Source organism: Pseudorca crassidens, chromosome 19 (genome assembly GCF_039906515.1).
Source record: "Pseudorca crassidens isolate mPseCra1 chromosome 19, mPseCra1.hap1, whole genome shotgun sequence".
Classification (NCBI taxonomy): Eukaryota; Metazoa; Chordata; class Mammalia; order Artiodactyla; family Delphinidae; genus Pseudorca; species Pseudorca crassidens.
The window spans coordinates 51,534,498-51,551,002 of record NC_090314.1 but is presented as its reverse complement, the minus strand read 5'-3'; the positions used below and the strand labels follow the sequence as shown (position 1 = coordinate 51,551,002).

Below are 16,505 nucleotides of genomic sequence, written 5' to 3'. Positions count from 1 at the left end.
CAGGGAACATGGGTTCGAGTCCTGGTCCGGGAAGATCCCACATGCCACGGAGCAACTAAGTCCGTGTGCCACAACTGCTGAGCCTGCGCCGTACAGCCTGCGAGCCACAACTACTGAGCCCGCGTGCCACAACTACTGAAGCCCACACGCCTAGAGCCCCTGCTCTGCAACAAGAGAAGCCACCGCAATGAGAAGCCCGCACAACACAACGAAGAGTAGCCCCTGCTCACCGCAACTAGAGAAAGCCCGTGCCCAGCAACGAAGACGCAAGGCAGCCAAAAATAAATAAATAAATAAATAAATAATATGGATGCTGCAATCTGGGACACCCCGCCACCGACGACACATGCCCAAATCAGCATCACACCCACTGTGACAGTGCACATCACACCCACTGTGACAGTGGACAGGAGACCTCCCAGGACAGAAACTGAGAAGCCACGCCTTCCAACGAGTCTCATACCCTCCAGGGGAAGAACAGTCTCTTCTACTTCCAGAAACTCAAATGCATGTCCCTGCATCATGCTCTTTACAATCAAAAGATCCCCTGATCGCAGACCTGTTTCAGGGCCCCATTCCTCCCTGTCCCCAAGAGAGCAGCATTACGGTAGCACCAAGGGGGATACATACTTGCAGTTTTTTGCAATGTAACACCCACACACATGCACAAACGTGCACACACAGACACACATGCGCGCACACACACACAGTTCAAACTAAAGAAAGAAAAGCACACCCCTCCCTTGCCTTCACCCTGCCTGTACTTTCGGCACCATCCCTGCCCTGTCCCTGGTAGTCGGCCTCTAGCCTTGGGGCCTGGGGGACGTGGGGGCCATGAGAGGGAGGAGGCTAGTGTCCTTGTGATGCCCCACAGAGGAAGCGGCCCAACCTCGGTCCCAGTAGCCCTCCCCTTGGTGGGCGGAGAAGGAAGAGGGTGCCCCCAGCCCGCCTGTAATCACGTTAGCGGGGGGCTGGGCTCACGCTGAGAATCCCGTCAACTCAAAGCAAGTGAGAACAAAACCCCAAGAGAACAACTACACGTGAATCCTACCTCACTTCAAAAAAGTGAGAACAGACATTTGGCCTTGATCCTGGGGAAATGCTGGTCCGTGGACCTAGGACAACGTCCCTCCCGGGAGGCCGCAGGCCCCGCGCCGGCCACGCTCCCAGGTTTCCTGCCTTGCGACCTGACTGGGTCACCTGTGTCTGCCCCACTGACCCCGCCCGGTCTGGCCCCCCGGACTTGCGTACTCGAGGACGGAGTGTGTGGCCGCGCCGGGGTGGTAGCGGTAGAGAAGCAGGCTCTGGTCCACGCGGACGAGCCCGCCGCCCTTCCTCAGGTGTTCGTGGAAGAACAGCAAGTCCTCGGGGACACCCTGCGGGACGAAAGAAACGTGTCTCCACTCACGACAGAGCCTCATTCTGGTGACGGGAGACGCGGATCCGTCTGGCACCCCAGCCGCTTGAGCCTGGCATGACCTGTGAGGCCTCAGCGGGAAAACAACACGTCCAGCTCCCCCACCTTGTGGCTGGCACTGGGCAAGCGTGACCACAAGAGGCATCTTCAGGACAAGAAGGTGCCTGAGGGGTGGACCCAAGCCCCAGTGTCACCCTCACAGCCTCAAACTTGACCCCTGGCCCGCGCTGCTGGCCTGCTGACCTGCCCCCTCCCTGTTGACGGGCTTGCTGCTCCGAGGGTCTGCAGCGTCCCGCTGGGTGTTCCCGTCCTGTGAGAACGCAGGCCTCCTGACCCTCCTGGAGAAGCGCAGACCAGGCCTGGCCGTTGGGGTCACAGCCACCCTGCTGGTCAGTCTGGGGGATCTCAGTCCTGGTGGGGACACCAAGTTGGCTCCCCTCACTTTTTTAAATTCAAGGTGAAAACCAAGTGAGCAGGGGGTCTGGACAGGAGGTCACCCAGGGTGTGTCTGGTGAGCAGAGCCCAACAATGGCTGGGGACACTGCCAGGACCCCTGCTCCGGGCAGAGGCTGGTTTCCTGACAGCCCAGAGGCTGCTGCTCTCCGGCCCCAGCCTGTCCTCCCCTGCCGGTTCCCCAGCCCGAGCTCGGTTTCACCGAGCCAATGCCAGCACCACGGCCGGGCCCACTGCTTCCAGTAAAGCCACGGCTGCCCCCCAGCTCGTCCACCCCGAGAGGAAGGCGGCACAGCTGGCCTCTGAGGTCTAGATGTCCTGATGGAGCCTGGTGGCTGTCATCCTCGGGGGGAGATGGAACCCCTGGCCCCTCTTGGCCAGCTTCTTGGCCCGAGCGTATCCCCTGACTGGGCCCTGTGCACCTGGCCTCTGGGGTCTGTGATGAACTGATGCTCTTTGTCTGTGGCCGCCCAGGCGCGAGGTCCGCTGCCTCCTGGCTCGGGCCTGAGCGCCATCCCTGGAAGCAGCCCACTCAGCTCTCCCTCCTGAGCTGCCACACTGGGCACCAGCCTTCCCGCCTCCATCCCTGAACAAAGCCACCACTGCCCAGGGAATCGCCGCCCGGGGTCCCTGACACACCGCAAGGCCGTCAGGGCAACGCGATGGAAGCCAGCCGAGTAGGAAATCGGCTCAGTCTCGTTAGCGACGCGGAAACACGCAAACCACTTCACTTGCAGTGTCGGGCGGTTCAATCAATCAGTGACTCGATGGACTACTGTGTGGTGACTGAAGTGTTTTCACAAAGACCACAACGACATGAAAAGATTTATAACAAAATGTTAAGTTAAAAATCAAGTTTCAAAATTGTGTTTGCAGCTTGGCTAAAAGTGGTCCACAGTAAAAGGAAGACAGAAGGACCCCACACAAAAGTTCACAGCAGATGTGTGGTGATGGGTTCACGGGTCATTTGCGTAGTTTTTCCTTTTTCTAATTTTCTGCATTTTCAGAGTCATCTTACAAGAGCACATTGTGAACTCATATCAGGAAGATGGCGGAAGAGTAAGACGCGGAGATCACCTTCCTCCCCACAGATACACCAGAAATACATCTACATGTGGAACAACTCCTACAGAACACCTACTGAAGGCTGGTAGAAGACCTCAGACCTCCCAAAAGGCAAGAAACTCCCCAAGTACCTGGGTAGGGCAAAAGAAAAAAAAAGAAAAAACAGAGACAAAAGAATAGGGACGGCACCTGCACCAGTGGGAGGGAGCTGTGAAGGAGGGAAAGTTTCCACACACTAGGAAGCCCCTTCGCGGTCAGAGACTGCGGGAGGCGGAGGGGGGAGCTTCGAAGCCGCGGAGGAGAGCACAGCAACGGGTGCGGAGGGCAAAGCGGGGAGATTCCCGCACAGAGGATCGGTGCCTACCGGCACTCACCAGCCCGAGAGGCTTGTCTGCTCACCCACCGGGGCGGGCGGGGCTGCGAGCTGAGGCTCTGAGGCTCCGGTTTCGGTTTCGGACGGAGCGCAGGGAGAGGACTGGGGTTGGCGGACGGAACGCTGGGAGAGGACTGGGATTGGCGGCTTGAACATAGCCTGAAGGGGTTAGTGCACCACAGCTAGCCGGGAGGGAGTCCGGGGAAAAGTCTGCACCTGCCGAAGAGGCAAGAGACTTTTTCTTCCCTCTTTGTTTCCTGGTGCGTGAGGAGAGGAGTTTAAGAACGCTGCTTAAAGGAACTCCAGAGACGGGCGCGAGCCGCGGCTAAAACCGCGAACCCCAGAGACGGGCGCGAGCCGCGGCTAAAAGCGCGGATCTCAGAGACGGGCGCGAGCCGCGGCTAAAAGCGCGGACCCCAGAGACAGGCGAGAGACGCTAAGGCTGCTGCTGCCGCCACCAAGGGGCCTGTGTGCGAGCACAGGTCACTCTCCACACCCCTCTTCCGCGGAGCCTGTGCAGCCCGCCACTGCCAGGTTCCCGGGATCCAGGGACAACTTCCCCGGGAGAACGCACGGCGGGCCTCAGGCTGGTGCAAAGTCACGCCGGCCTTTGCCGCCGCAGGCCCGCCCCGCACTCCGTGCCCCTCCCTCCCCGCTGGCCTGAGTGCGCCAGAGCCCCTGAATCAGCGGCTCCTTTAACCCCGTCCTGTCTGAGCAAAAAACAGACGCCCTCCAGCGACCTACACGCAGAGGCAGGGCCAAATCCAAAGCTGAGCCCCTGTGAGCTGTGAGAACAAAGAAGAGAAAGGGAAATCTCTCCCAGCAGCCTCAGGAGCAGCGGATTAAAGCTCCACAATCAACTTGATGTACCTGCATCTGTGGAATGCATGAATAGACAATCATCCCAAATTAAGGAAGTGGACTTTAGGAGCAAGATCTATGATTTTTTCCCCTTTTCCTCTTTTTGTGAATGTGTATGCTTCTGTGTGAGATATTGTCTGTATAGTCTGCTTCCACCATTTGTCCTAGGGTTCTATCCGTCCATGGTTTTTTTAAAATTTTTTTTCTTAATAATTTTAATAACATTATTATACTTTACCTTCATTCTTTCTTTCTTTCTTTCTTTCCTTCCTTCCTTCCCTCCTTTAGACAACGAATCATCCCAAATTGAGGAGGTGGTCTCTGACAGCAAGATTTATGATTTTTCCCCCTTTACCTCTTTTAGTGAGGGTGTATGTGTATGCTTCTGTGTAAGATTTTGTCTGTATAGCTTTGCTTCCAACATTTGTCCTAAGGTTCTATCCGTCCCTTTTTTTTTCTAAATAAGAATTTTTTAATTCAATAACTTTATTATACTTTATTTTATTTTTACTGTATCTTCTTTCTTTCTGTCTTTTTTCCTTCTTTCCCTCCTTCCTTCCTCCCTCCCTCCCTCCTTTCTTTCCTTCTTTCCTTCTTTCTTTCTTTCTTTCTTTCTTTCCTTCTTTCTTTCTTTCTTTCTTTCTTTCTTTCTTCCTTCCTTCCTTCCTTCCTTCCTTCCCTCCATTCCTTCTTTCTTTCCTCATACTTCTACTAATTCCCTCTACTTTTTCTCCCTTTTATTCTGAGCCGTGTGGATGAAAGGCTCTTGGTGCTCCAGCCAGGAGTCAGGGCTCTGTCTCTGAGGTAGGAGAGCCAACTTCAGGACACTGGTCAACAAGAGACCTCCCAGCTCCACATAATATCAAACGGCGAAAATCTCCCAGAGACCTCCATCTTAACACCAGCACCCAGCTTCACTCAACGACCAGCAAGCCACAGTGCTGGACAACCTATGCCAAACAACTAGCAAAACAGGAACACAACCCCACCCATTAGCAGAGAGGCTGCCTAAAATCATAATAAGGCCACAGACACCCCAAAACACACCACCAGACATGAACCTGCCCACTAGAGAGACAAGATCCAGCCTCATCCACCACAACACAGGCACTAGTCCCCTCCACCAGGAAGCCTACACAACCCACTGAACCAACCTTAGCCACTGGAGACAGACATCAAAAACAGCAGGAACTACGAACCTGCAGTCTGCAAAAAGGAGACCCCAAACACAGTAAGATAAGCAAAATGAGAAGACAGAAAAACACACAGCAGATAAAGGAGCAAGATAAAAATGCACCAGACCTAACAAATGAAGAGGAAATAGGCAGTCTACCTGAAAAAGAATTCAGAATAATGATAGTAAGGATGATCCGAAATCTTGGAAATAGAATGGACAAAATGCAAGAAACAGTTAACAAGGACCTAGAAGAAATAAAGATGAAACAAGCAACAATGAACAACACAATAAATGAAATGAAAAGTACTCTAGATGGGATCAATAGCAGAATAACTGAGGCAGAAGAACGGATAAGTGACCTGGAAGATAAAATAGTGGAAATAACTACTGCAGAGCAGAATAAAGAAAAAAGAATGAAAAGAACTGAGGACAGTCTCAGAGACCTCTGGGACAACATTAAACGCACCAACATTCGAATTATAGGGGTTCCAGAAGAAGAAGAGAAAAAGAAAGGGACTGAGAAAATATTTGAAGAGATTATAGTTGAAAACTTCCCTAATATGGGAAAGGAAATAGTTAATCAAGTCCAGGAAGCACAGAGAGTCCCATACAGGATAAATACAAGGAGAAATACGCCAAGACACATATTAATCAAACTGTCAAAAATTAAATACAAAGAAAGCATATTAAAAGCAGCAAGGGAAAAACAACAAATAACACATAAGGGAATCCCCATAAGGTTAACAGCTGATCTCTCAGCAGAAACCCTACAAGCCAGAAGGGAGTGGCAGGACATACTGAAAGTGATGAAGGAGAAAAACCTGCAGCCAAAACTACTCTACCCAGCAAGGATCTCATTCAGATTTGATGGAGAAATTAAAACCTTTACAGACAAGCAAAAGCTGAGAGAGTTCAGCACCACCAAACCAGCTTTACAACAAATGCTAAAGGATCTTCTCTAGGCAAGAAACACAAGAGAAGGAAAAGACCTATAATAATGAACCCAAAACAATTTAGAAAATGGGAATAGGAACATACATATCGATAATTACCTTAAATGTAAATGGACTAAATGTTCCCACCAAAAGACACAGATTAGCTGAATGGATACAAAAACAAGACCCTTATATATGCTGTCTACAAGAGACCCACTTCAGACCTAGAGACACATACAGACTGAAAGTAAGGGGATGGAAAAAGATATTCTATGCAAATGGAAACCAAAAGAAAGCTGGAGTAGCAATTCTCATATCAGACAAAATAGAGTTTAAAATAAGGACTATTAAAAGAGACAAAGAAGGACACTATATAATGATCAAGGGATCGATCCAAGAAGAAGATATAACAATTGTAAATATTTATGCACCCAACATAGGAGCACCTCAATACATAAGGCAAATACTAACAGCCATAAAAGGGGAAATCGACAGTAACACATTCATAGTAGGGGACTTAAACACCCCACTTTCACCCATGGACAGATCATCCAAAATGAAAATAAATAAGGAAACACAAGCTTTAAATGATACATTAAACAAGATGGACTTAATGGATATTTATAGGACACTCCATCCAAAAACAACAGAATACACATTTTTCTCAAGTGCTCATGGAACATTCTCCAGGATAGATCATATCTTGGGTCACAAATCAAGCCTTGGTAAATTTAAGAAAATTGAAATCGTATCAAGTATCTTTTCTGACCACAACGCCATGAGACTAGATATCAATTACAGGAAAAGATCTGTAAAAAATACAAACACATGGAGGCTAAACAATACACTACTTAATAATGAAGTGATCACTGAAGAAATCAAAGAGGAAATAAAAAAATACCTAGAAACAAATGACAATGGAGACACAACGACCCAAAACCTATGGGATGCAGCAAAAGCAGTTCTAAGGGGGAAGTTTATAGCAATACAAGCCCACCTTAAGAAGCAGGAAACATCTCGAATAAATAACCTAACCTTGCACCTCAAGCAATTAGAGAAAGAAGAACAAAAAAACCCCCAAAGCTAGCAGAAGGAAAGAAATCATAAAAATCAGATCAGAAATAAATGAAAAAGAAATGAAGGAAACAATAGTAAAGATCAATAAAACTAAAAGCTGGTTCTTTGAGAAGATAAACAAAATAGATAAACCACTAGCCAGACTCATCAAGAAAAAAAGGGAGAAGACTCAAATCAATAGAATTAGAAATGAAAAAGGAGCGGTAACAACTGACACTGCAGAAATACAAAAGATCATGAGAGATTACTACAAGCAACTCTATGCCAATCAAATGGACAACCTGGAAGAAATGGACAAATTCTTAGAAATGCACAGCCTGCCAAGACTGAATCAGGAAGAAATAGAAAATACGAACAGACCAATCACAAGCACTGAAATTGAAACTGTGATTAAAAATCTTCCAACAAACAAAAGCCCAGGACCAGATGGCTTCACAGGGGAATTCTATCAAACATTTAGAGAAGAGCTAACACCTATCTTTCTCAAAGTCTTCCAAAATAATAGCAGAGGGAGGAACACTCCCAAATTCCTTCTATGAGGCCACCATCACCTTGATACCAAAACCAGACAAGGATGTCACAAAGAAAGAAAACTACAGGCCAATATCACTGATGAACATAGATGCAAAAATCCTCAACAAAATACTAGCAAACAGAATCCAACAGCACATTAAAAGGATCATACACCATGATCAAGTGGGGTTTATTCCAGGGATGCAAGGATTCTTCAATATACGCAAATCAATCAATGTGATAAACCATATTAACAAATTGAAGGAGAAAAACCATATGATCATCTCAATAGATGCAGAGAAAGCTTTTGACAAAATTCAACACCCATTTATGATAAAAACCCTGCAGAAAGTAGGCATAGAGGGAACTTTCCTCAACATAATAAAGGCCATATATGACAAGCCCACAGCCAACATCATCCTCAATGGTGAAAAACAGAAAGCATTTCCACTAAGATCAGGAACAAGACAAGGTTGCCCACTCTCACCACTCTTACTCAACATAGTTTTGGAAGTTTTAGCCACAGCAATCAGAGAAGAAAAGGAAATAAAAGGAATCCAAATCGGAAAAGAAGAAGTAAAGCTGTCACTGTTTGCAGATGACATGATCCTATACATAGAGAATCCTAAAGATGCTACCAGAAAACTACTAGAGCTAATCAATGAATTTGGTAAAGTGGCAGGATACAAAATTAATGCACAGAAATCTCTAGCATTCCTATATACTAATGATTAAAAATCTGAAAGTGAAATCAAGAAAACACTCCCATTTACCACTGCAACAAAAAGAATAAAATATCTAGGAATAAACCTACCTAAGGAGACAAAAGACCTGTATGCAGAAAATTATAAGACACTGATGAAAGAAATTAAAGATGACACAAATAGATGGAGAGATATACCATGCTCTTGGATTGGAAGAATCAACATTGTGAAAATGACTCTACTACCCAAAGCAATCTATAGAGTCAATGCAATCCCTATCAAACTACCAATGGCATTTTTCACAGAGCTAGAACAAAAAATTTCACAATTTGTATGGAAACACAAAAGACCCCGAATAGCCAAAGCAATCTTGAGAACGAAAAAAGGAACTGGAGGAATCAGGCTCCCTGACTTCAGACTATACTACAAAGCTACAGTAATCAAGACAGTATGGTACTGGCACAAAAACAGAAAGATAGATCAATGGAACAGGATAGAAAGCCCAGAGATAAACCCACGCACATATGGACACCTTATCTTTGATAAAGGTGGCAGGAATGTACAGTGGAGAAAGGACAGCCTCTTCAATAAGTGGTGCTGGGAAAACTGGACAGGTACATGTAAAAGTATGAGATTAGATCACTCCCTAACACCATACACAAAAATAAGCTCAAAATGGATTAAAGACCTAAATGTAAGGCCAGAAACTATCAAACTCTTAGAGGAAAACATAGGCAGAACACTCTATGACATAAATCACAGCAAGATCCTTTCTGACCCACCTCCTAGAGTAATGGAAATAAAAACAAAAATAAACAAATGGGACCTAATGAAACTTCAAAGCTTTTGCACAGCAAAGGAAACCATAAACAAGACCAAAAGACAACCCTCAGAATGGGAGAAAATATTTGCAAATGAAGCAACCGACAAAGGATTAATCTCCAAAATTTACAAGCAGCTCATGCAGCTCAATAACAAAAAAACAAACAACCCAATCCAAAAATGGGCAGAAGACCTAAATAGACATTTCTCCAAAGAAGATATACAGACTGCCAAGAAACACATGAAAGAATGCTCAACATCATTAATAGAGAAATGCAAATCAAAACTACAATGAGATATCATCTCACACCAGTCAGAATGGCCATCATCAAAAAATCTAGAAACAATAAATGCTGGAGAAGTTGTGGAGAAAAGGGAATACTCTTGCACTGCTGGTGGGAATGTGAATTGGTTCAGCCACTATGGAGAACAGTATGGAGGTTCCTTAAAAAACTACAAATAGAACTACCATATGACCCAGCAATCCCACTACTGGGCATATACCCTGAGAAAATCAAAATTCAAAAAGAGTCATGTACCAAAATGTTCATTGCAGCTCTATTTCCAATAGCCCGGAGATGGAAACAACCTAAGTGCCCATCATCGGATGAATGGATAAAGAAGATGTGGCACATATATACAATGGAATATTACTCAGCCATAAAAAGAAACGAAATTGAGCTATTTGTAATGAGGTGGATAGACCTAGAGTCTGTCATACAGAGTGAAGTAAGTCAGAAAGAAAAAGACAAATACCGTATGCTAACACATATATATGGAATTTAAGAAAAAAAAATGTCATGAAGAACCTAGGGGTAAGGCAGGAATAAACACACAGACCTACTAGAGAATGGACTTGAGGTTATGGGGAGGGGGAAGCGTGAGCTGTGACAGGGCGAGAGAGTGTCATGGACATATACACACTAACAAACGTAGTAAGGTAGATAGCTAGTGGGAAGCAGCCGCATGGCACAGGGATATTGGCTCGGTGCTTTGTGACAGCCTGGAGGGGTGGGATAGGGAGGGTGGGAGGGAGGGAGACGCAAGACATATGGGAACATATGTATATGTATAACTGATTCACTTTGTTATAAAGCAGAAACTAACACACCATTGTAAAGCAATTATACCCCAATAAAGATGTTAAAAAAAAAAAAGAGCACATTGTGACTCTGCGCTTTATAGATTTAGGAAGGAGAAAATGTCCTATCTTCTCATGACCAAGAGGACCTCAACCCCAGAGTTCCCTTATTTCTGGCAAAGAGACAAGTGAGAATTTAGCCAGAGGAGGTGCCTGGGACGTGGCCGGAGGGCACCCCCCCACCCCCGATTCACAAGAGCCTGGGCACCGCTGACTGATCGCAAACAGCGACAGAGGCCGCGATGGGATGCAGAGGTGACGTCAAGGAAGATGGGGTGCTGAGCCCCGGTCCCCCGTGGAGATGGGGGCCTGGGCAGACCTGGGGGATCACCCGGAGCCCTGGGGCCTCTGGGGTGTGCGAAGGCGGTTGGATGGGTAGGCGCCCTCAGAGATGTGGTGAAAGGGGATTAGGACCCTGTGGGACAAAAGGAAGCAAAGAAGGAGAGACACACCCTCCTCCCCTCCCTGCCCTCAACACCCGCTGCACTTCCCTGGGGTGGCAGAGGGGGCGACCCTGAGGTAGGAATCCCATGAACCGCAGCTATACAAAGCCCGTGTGAGAAGAAACAGAAAACAGACACTTCCGTGGACAGAAATTCACCCCAAATAACAACAACAACAAAAACCATGAAGGAGAACTCTGGTTCCACACATCGGAATCGGGTCCGCATTAAGACCAATCCCAGTGAAACCATGAGTCTTTAACAAGGGAGGAATTCTCAGAGCCTCCAGGAAAAGGTCAAGCACCTTACAAAGCCGAGCGAATCAAAGGAGCATCAGGCAAAGCAAGGCAACAGGGAGCTGTGCTGTCAAGACATGCAAGCGAAGGTGTGACTCAGGGTTTTCTGTCCAGCCCGTACCTCCTTCACATGTCCAGAGCCACAGTCTGAATGGGCAGGAACTCAAGGAACGCCGAGGCCCGGACAGCCTGACATGCGAGGCTGAGTCCAGGGACACAGACGGGCGGCTGGGGACTCAGCACGCGGGGTTGCCTTCTGACGAGAGCGGAAATCACGCAACCAAACAGGAGGAGAAAGGAAAGAGGGAACAGATGATCTACTGGCTGCTGTTGAGGCAACAGGTGGGGGTCAGAATACCTTCAAAAACCGAAAAACAAAAAGCCAACCAGGAAAGGTTTAAGCAGAGCACTTGGGACCAAGGGCGTTTAAAGAGAGAGAAATACAAAGATGACAAAATACAGACCTTCTTCGATACCAAGAGAGGTTTTTAATGCACCAGAGAAGGTGCTGACTTCTGGCTCTGGGTGGCTGAGTGGCCAACCTCTACGGTATCTGTGAGCCCCATGCCCAGAGTGGGAAGCCCCGGGGCGGGGAGATAAAACCCACAAAACAGGGGTGGAAGCCCCAGCCTTGCTGCTCTGACATCCTCAGGATAGAATCTGGGACGAGCACAAGTGGGAGTGAGAGGAAATCCCAGAACGCTGAGACCCAGGATGGGAGAAAATACCCACAAGCAAGTATCTGACCAAGAACACCAACAACTCAGCAATAAGAAGACACCCCGCTTAAAACTGGGCAAAAGATCTGGACGCTTCATAAAATAACATACAAGTAGCCAATCGGTGCATGAAAAATTGCTCAACATCATAAGTCATCTCAGAAATGAAAATTAAAATACAACAAGAAACTACAGAACTGCAATCAGAATGGCTAAAATGCAGAGCCTGGGGTACACCCTCTGGAGAGGGGGAGACAGCTCGTAACTCACACAGCGACTCCGAGCCTGGGGATCTTTCCAACAGATGCAAAAGCACTTCTGCAAAGTGTCTGCTGTGCTGGGTGGCGACCCCCCTCCAGGCCGTTCCCCCTCCAAGACTTTTTCACCCAGGCCAGACCGGCCCTCAGAAGAGCCCTGTTCTGAACCAACAAACACCATTTTTGTCACTTTCCTTTTTGTTTAAGGGCCTGAAACCGTTGCCTCCTGGGGACATCCAGACCCCTCAGCTGGATGCTGTCCTGCGCCGGATGGCGCCCTCCTCCAAATCTCCAACTCCCCTCCCCCACCTTGCCTCTGCGAGTGCATTTTCCCAATTTAAAACCTGTGCACCTTGCAGGTTCCAGCTCGTGGCCGCTGTGTCCACGACCACTCAGCCACCCTCACCCCCGAGTCTCGCCACCATCCTGCTCTGCGTCCTTTAGCACCTCGACTGTCCCGGTTGCTTCGGTTCCCTGCCCTTCTCTCCATGGGCAAGAACTGCAGCCTCTTGGGCCTGGAGAATCAGCTGAGGACCAGTCCCCCAAACCTAAGTCCAGCCCTCAGGGCACTATGCTCCCCTCGAGCCCCTGGTTTGTAAACCTGAGACCAGCACTGCTCCTGGACGGCACGTCTGGGCGACCATGAGGGACCGTCCGGCCAGGGTCCAGTGCAGGGGGCAGTGGGGGAGCCAGCCTCTCCCTCCAAAATGAGACTGTGTGCGTGACGGGCAGGGGAGTGGGCAGAGAAATGCCGGGTAGGAGCAGGGAGGGGGTTGGCTCCAAGCGGCCCCTGTGCAGTCAGTGAAGGTCCCCCCGAAGTGGAGAGGACATTCAGAGCAGGCAGGACCGTGGCCAAGGTCCTGGGGCAGACGGTGAGCCTGGGCTTGAGTTACCCCCACCTTCCAGCCTGATGGGCCTTAACATGCCTGGCCCACCCCTTCCACCACGAGGACCAGAACTCATGATCTCAAAGCCAATTTAAGGGCGGGGGGTTAAGGGAAAATAAACTAACCCTCAGGTTTACCTTCTGATTGGTGTCGGAGTGCTCACTCTTAAGACTGTCGGGGTGGGAGGGGAGCAGGTCAGCGTCGCGTCCCCATTTCTAGGCCGGAGCCCGGAGACCAGCATGGGCCCCGCTCTGCAGGTGAGGCCCCTCAGGTAGGCGAGGGTGCAGACGAAGGAGCCAGGCCAGCTTGGACCCGAACACCCCAGGGCCACTGGCCACGGGAGAACTGGGGAGCTCTTCCGCCGCTGTTGTCCAGGGGTGGCAGGATGACACTGCCCACCTCCTGCACTTTCCCACAAACAGCTCTTAAAGCAGGATGAGGCAACCAGGGCCGGGCAGGTGTGAGCCAGGAGCAGACGCCCGGCGCCCACAGCCTTCACACAGAAACCCCCTGCTTCCCGCACAACACAGGCCAAGCGGTGCCCCGGCTGCACCCTGGGAGGCTCAGCACGCCCGGCCCGGAAGCAGGAAGCGCTGCAAAGGCCCTGACGGGGGACGGCGGCCCAGCCCGGCCCCGCCCAGCCCAGCACGGCCCAGCCCAGCCCAGAGGAGGAATCCACGGGACACGCACTTACCCGCCCGCCCTCGTCAAATGGGCCCACGTGGGAGAACCAGGCTCGGGAGCAGAACCAGGTGGGCATGATCACGGTGGGGCCATTGGAGGTAAACACCTGGAAGCAATTAGTATGGACACAATTAACAGAGAAAAACAGCTCATCACACAACCCACAGGTTATTTCCCACAAAGTCACTCAGAAGGTGACAAGCAAATGTGCACATCCCTTCCCTGTCGGTACAAAGGTTCAAGGGGCTTTAGAGCCAGGTCAGTGGTGTCCAGCTCCCAAGGCTGACAGATGGGCTCAAAGTCCCCCACCAGGTCCTGTTCTGCGGCTGATGAACCACCCAGGTTCTCGGGGGGCGTGCTCTAATCACTGCTGGAGCCAGTTAACGAAAACAAGCATCTAAAATGAAGAGGGATGACAAGGCATTGCACGCCCACCACGTGGGGCCTTCTTCACCATGTCCAGCACCATCGGTGGACAGCTGGGCTCGGGGGCCCTGCAGTCTTACTTTATTTCTACTATGTTATAAAATCTGCACTTGCACCATTGACTCTGTGAGAACCTGGAGGACGTTCGGTCCGTCCTGGACCCGAATCACTGACAGTGAGAGGCTGTGAGCGCACTGTGGGGACAGGGAGCCAGAGGCCGGAAGCTGAGCTGGAACAGAGCAGGATGGACAGACCCGCGTCCCTCTGTGCCTGGGACGTTTCTTCTGTATTTGGACATGGCTTGTGAACGTCCAGCAGCAAACGGTCACTCAGGACAGGTCGCCCCTCGCATGCAGCCCACACCCGCCAAGCTCGCTCAGCCCTGAGCAAGCATCTCTTCAGCACTTTTGCTTCAAGACGATTCCACCACCACCTCACTCGGCACCCCAAGTGGCTTCTGCGTCTGAGCCACAGGTGTGACCTGAGCCTGAGTTTTGCCGTGAGCGAATGCAACCTCAATCACATAAGTCACTGGGCTTCTTTTAAAGCTGGGGAACATTAATGAGGGTGAGGTCCAAACATTTATCACCATTTTACACAAAAACAAAGCCGGGTTGTAGTGGTTACACAAATATGTACATATGTGCTAAAACTCACAAAGCTGTATACCAAAAAGGAAAACAGTTCGTTTTACTTTAATTTTTCTTAAACTTTTTTTTTCTTTTTTGCAGTACGCGGGCCTCTCACTGTTGTGGCCTCTCCCGTTGCGGAACACAGCCTCTGGACGCACAGGCTCAGCGGCCATGGCTCACGGGCCCAGCCGCTCCGCGGCATGTGGGATCCTCTCGGACCGGGGCACGAACCCGTGTCCCCTGCATCAGCAGGCGGACTCTCAACCACTGCGCCACCAGGGAAGCCCCAAACATTTTTTATTTAAATGGCTTTTCCAGGCTTAATGATGCCTCGGAGGGGACATCTGTGTAAAAAAAATCAGAGGCACACACATTCCTAACCACACAGATACGTATAGACATACGCACAGACACACACAGACACACGGACACACACACACACACAGAGCAGCCGGCCACCTCTCCAGGCCGTCACACTGTCCAACGTGAAGACTGACCAGAGGAGACAGGGCTGCCAAGGGGATACCAGCTTTGCAGCTGCCTCTGTGCACTGGGGCCTCCAGAGCAGTGAGCCCCAAAGGGCCCCCAGAAGTCCCCGCCTCTCGAGTTCTCTGCTCACTCTGGAGCCTCACTGACCACAAATGTGGGGAAACACATTTGTGGAATTTTCTCTCTGGCGACACAGGGAAGAAACGAGGCTGGAGTGGTGACGAGGACATTGGTGATTGACGTGGGCGCTGCTCGAAGGCACAAGGGGGTCCCTCACACCCCTCCGTGAGGTTAGGAAGTGGAGCAGCTACCTACATGCGGGTTCCGAGTTTTTTTGTTTTTTTTTTGCGGTACGCGGGCCTCTCACTGTTGTGGCCTCTCCCGTTGCGAAGCACAGGCTCCGGACGCGCAGGCTCAGCGGCCATGGCTCACGGGCCCAGCCGCTCCGCGGCATGTGGGATCTTCCCGGACTGGGGCACGAACCTGCGTCCCCTGCATCGGCAGGCAGACTCTCAACCACTGCGCCACCAGGGAAGCCCACGGGTTCCGAGTTTTAAATGTGGTTTCCAGCAAGACAGAACTTGTGAGGGTCTTAACAACCCTTCTAGAAATTTGCCAGGCATCAGTTCTAGTCACCGTTTAAACTGAGTTATGTGCACGTGAACGAATCCCATGTTTTAACCTGGTGTGTGAAGTGTAGCGTGTAGGGGGCCCAGCGGGCAGTGAGTCCCTCGGCCGCCCTCTGTACACAGGTGCCGCTGTCTGTCCCCTCGAGGCTGCCACTGGGTCCCCCTTCCTCATCCTGTGGCAGAGCAGGGGGCCCAGGTTCTGTCCAGACTGGCCACCGACCAGCTGGCCGGGGGACGCCGTGGAGCCCTCGGGAGAAAGTGGCCTAGGCTTAATGAGCATATCCCGCCTCTAAAATCCCAGCGACTCATTACAAGAAATCTTGACCAAAACTGTCTTAGAAGAAAACAACCTTTCTTCCACGAATGGCCCGTTTGGGTCGCTCACTGCACTCACATCACATGTCCAAGTGGCCAGGGCAGACCTCCTGTCCCCCACATGTGAAACATGGCCAGGCCCCAGAGCGTCAGGCAGGTCAGCAGGACTCCAGGGCCAGTTTCCTGGCTT

At 50.0% G+C, this 16,505-nt stretch overlaps 1 protein-coding gene across 7 annotated transcripts in view; it reads right to left on the bottom strand.

The window, feature by feature from the left end:
* B3GNTL1 (UDP-GlcNAc:betaGal beta-1,3-N-acetylglucosaminyltransferase like 1) overlaps positions 1-16,505 on the bottom strand; it is a 120,732-nt gene that overhangs the window by 22,591 nt on the left and 81,636 nt on the right. For 6 of the 7 annotated variants that reach the window (XR_010937578.1, XR_010937579.1, XM_067716315.1 and 3 more), the window contains 2 exons: positions 13,835-13,930; positions 1,252-1,376 (listed from right to left, as the gene is read on the bottom strand). Coding sequence is in view for 4 of the 7 variants with exons in the window: in XM_067716315.1 (XP_067572416.1) it covers positions 1,252-1,376; positions 13,835-13,930 (221 nt within the window). In the remaining 3 variants the exon portion in view is untranslated. The remainder of the gene's footprint in view (positions 1-1,251; positions 1,377-13,834; positions 13,931-16,505) is intronic. The other variant, XR_010937580.1, reaches the window with a different exon arrangement.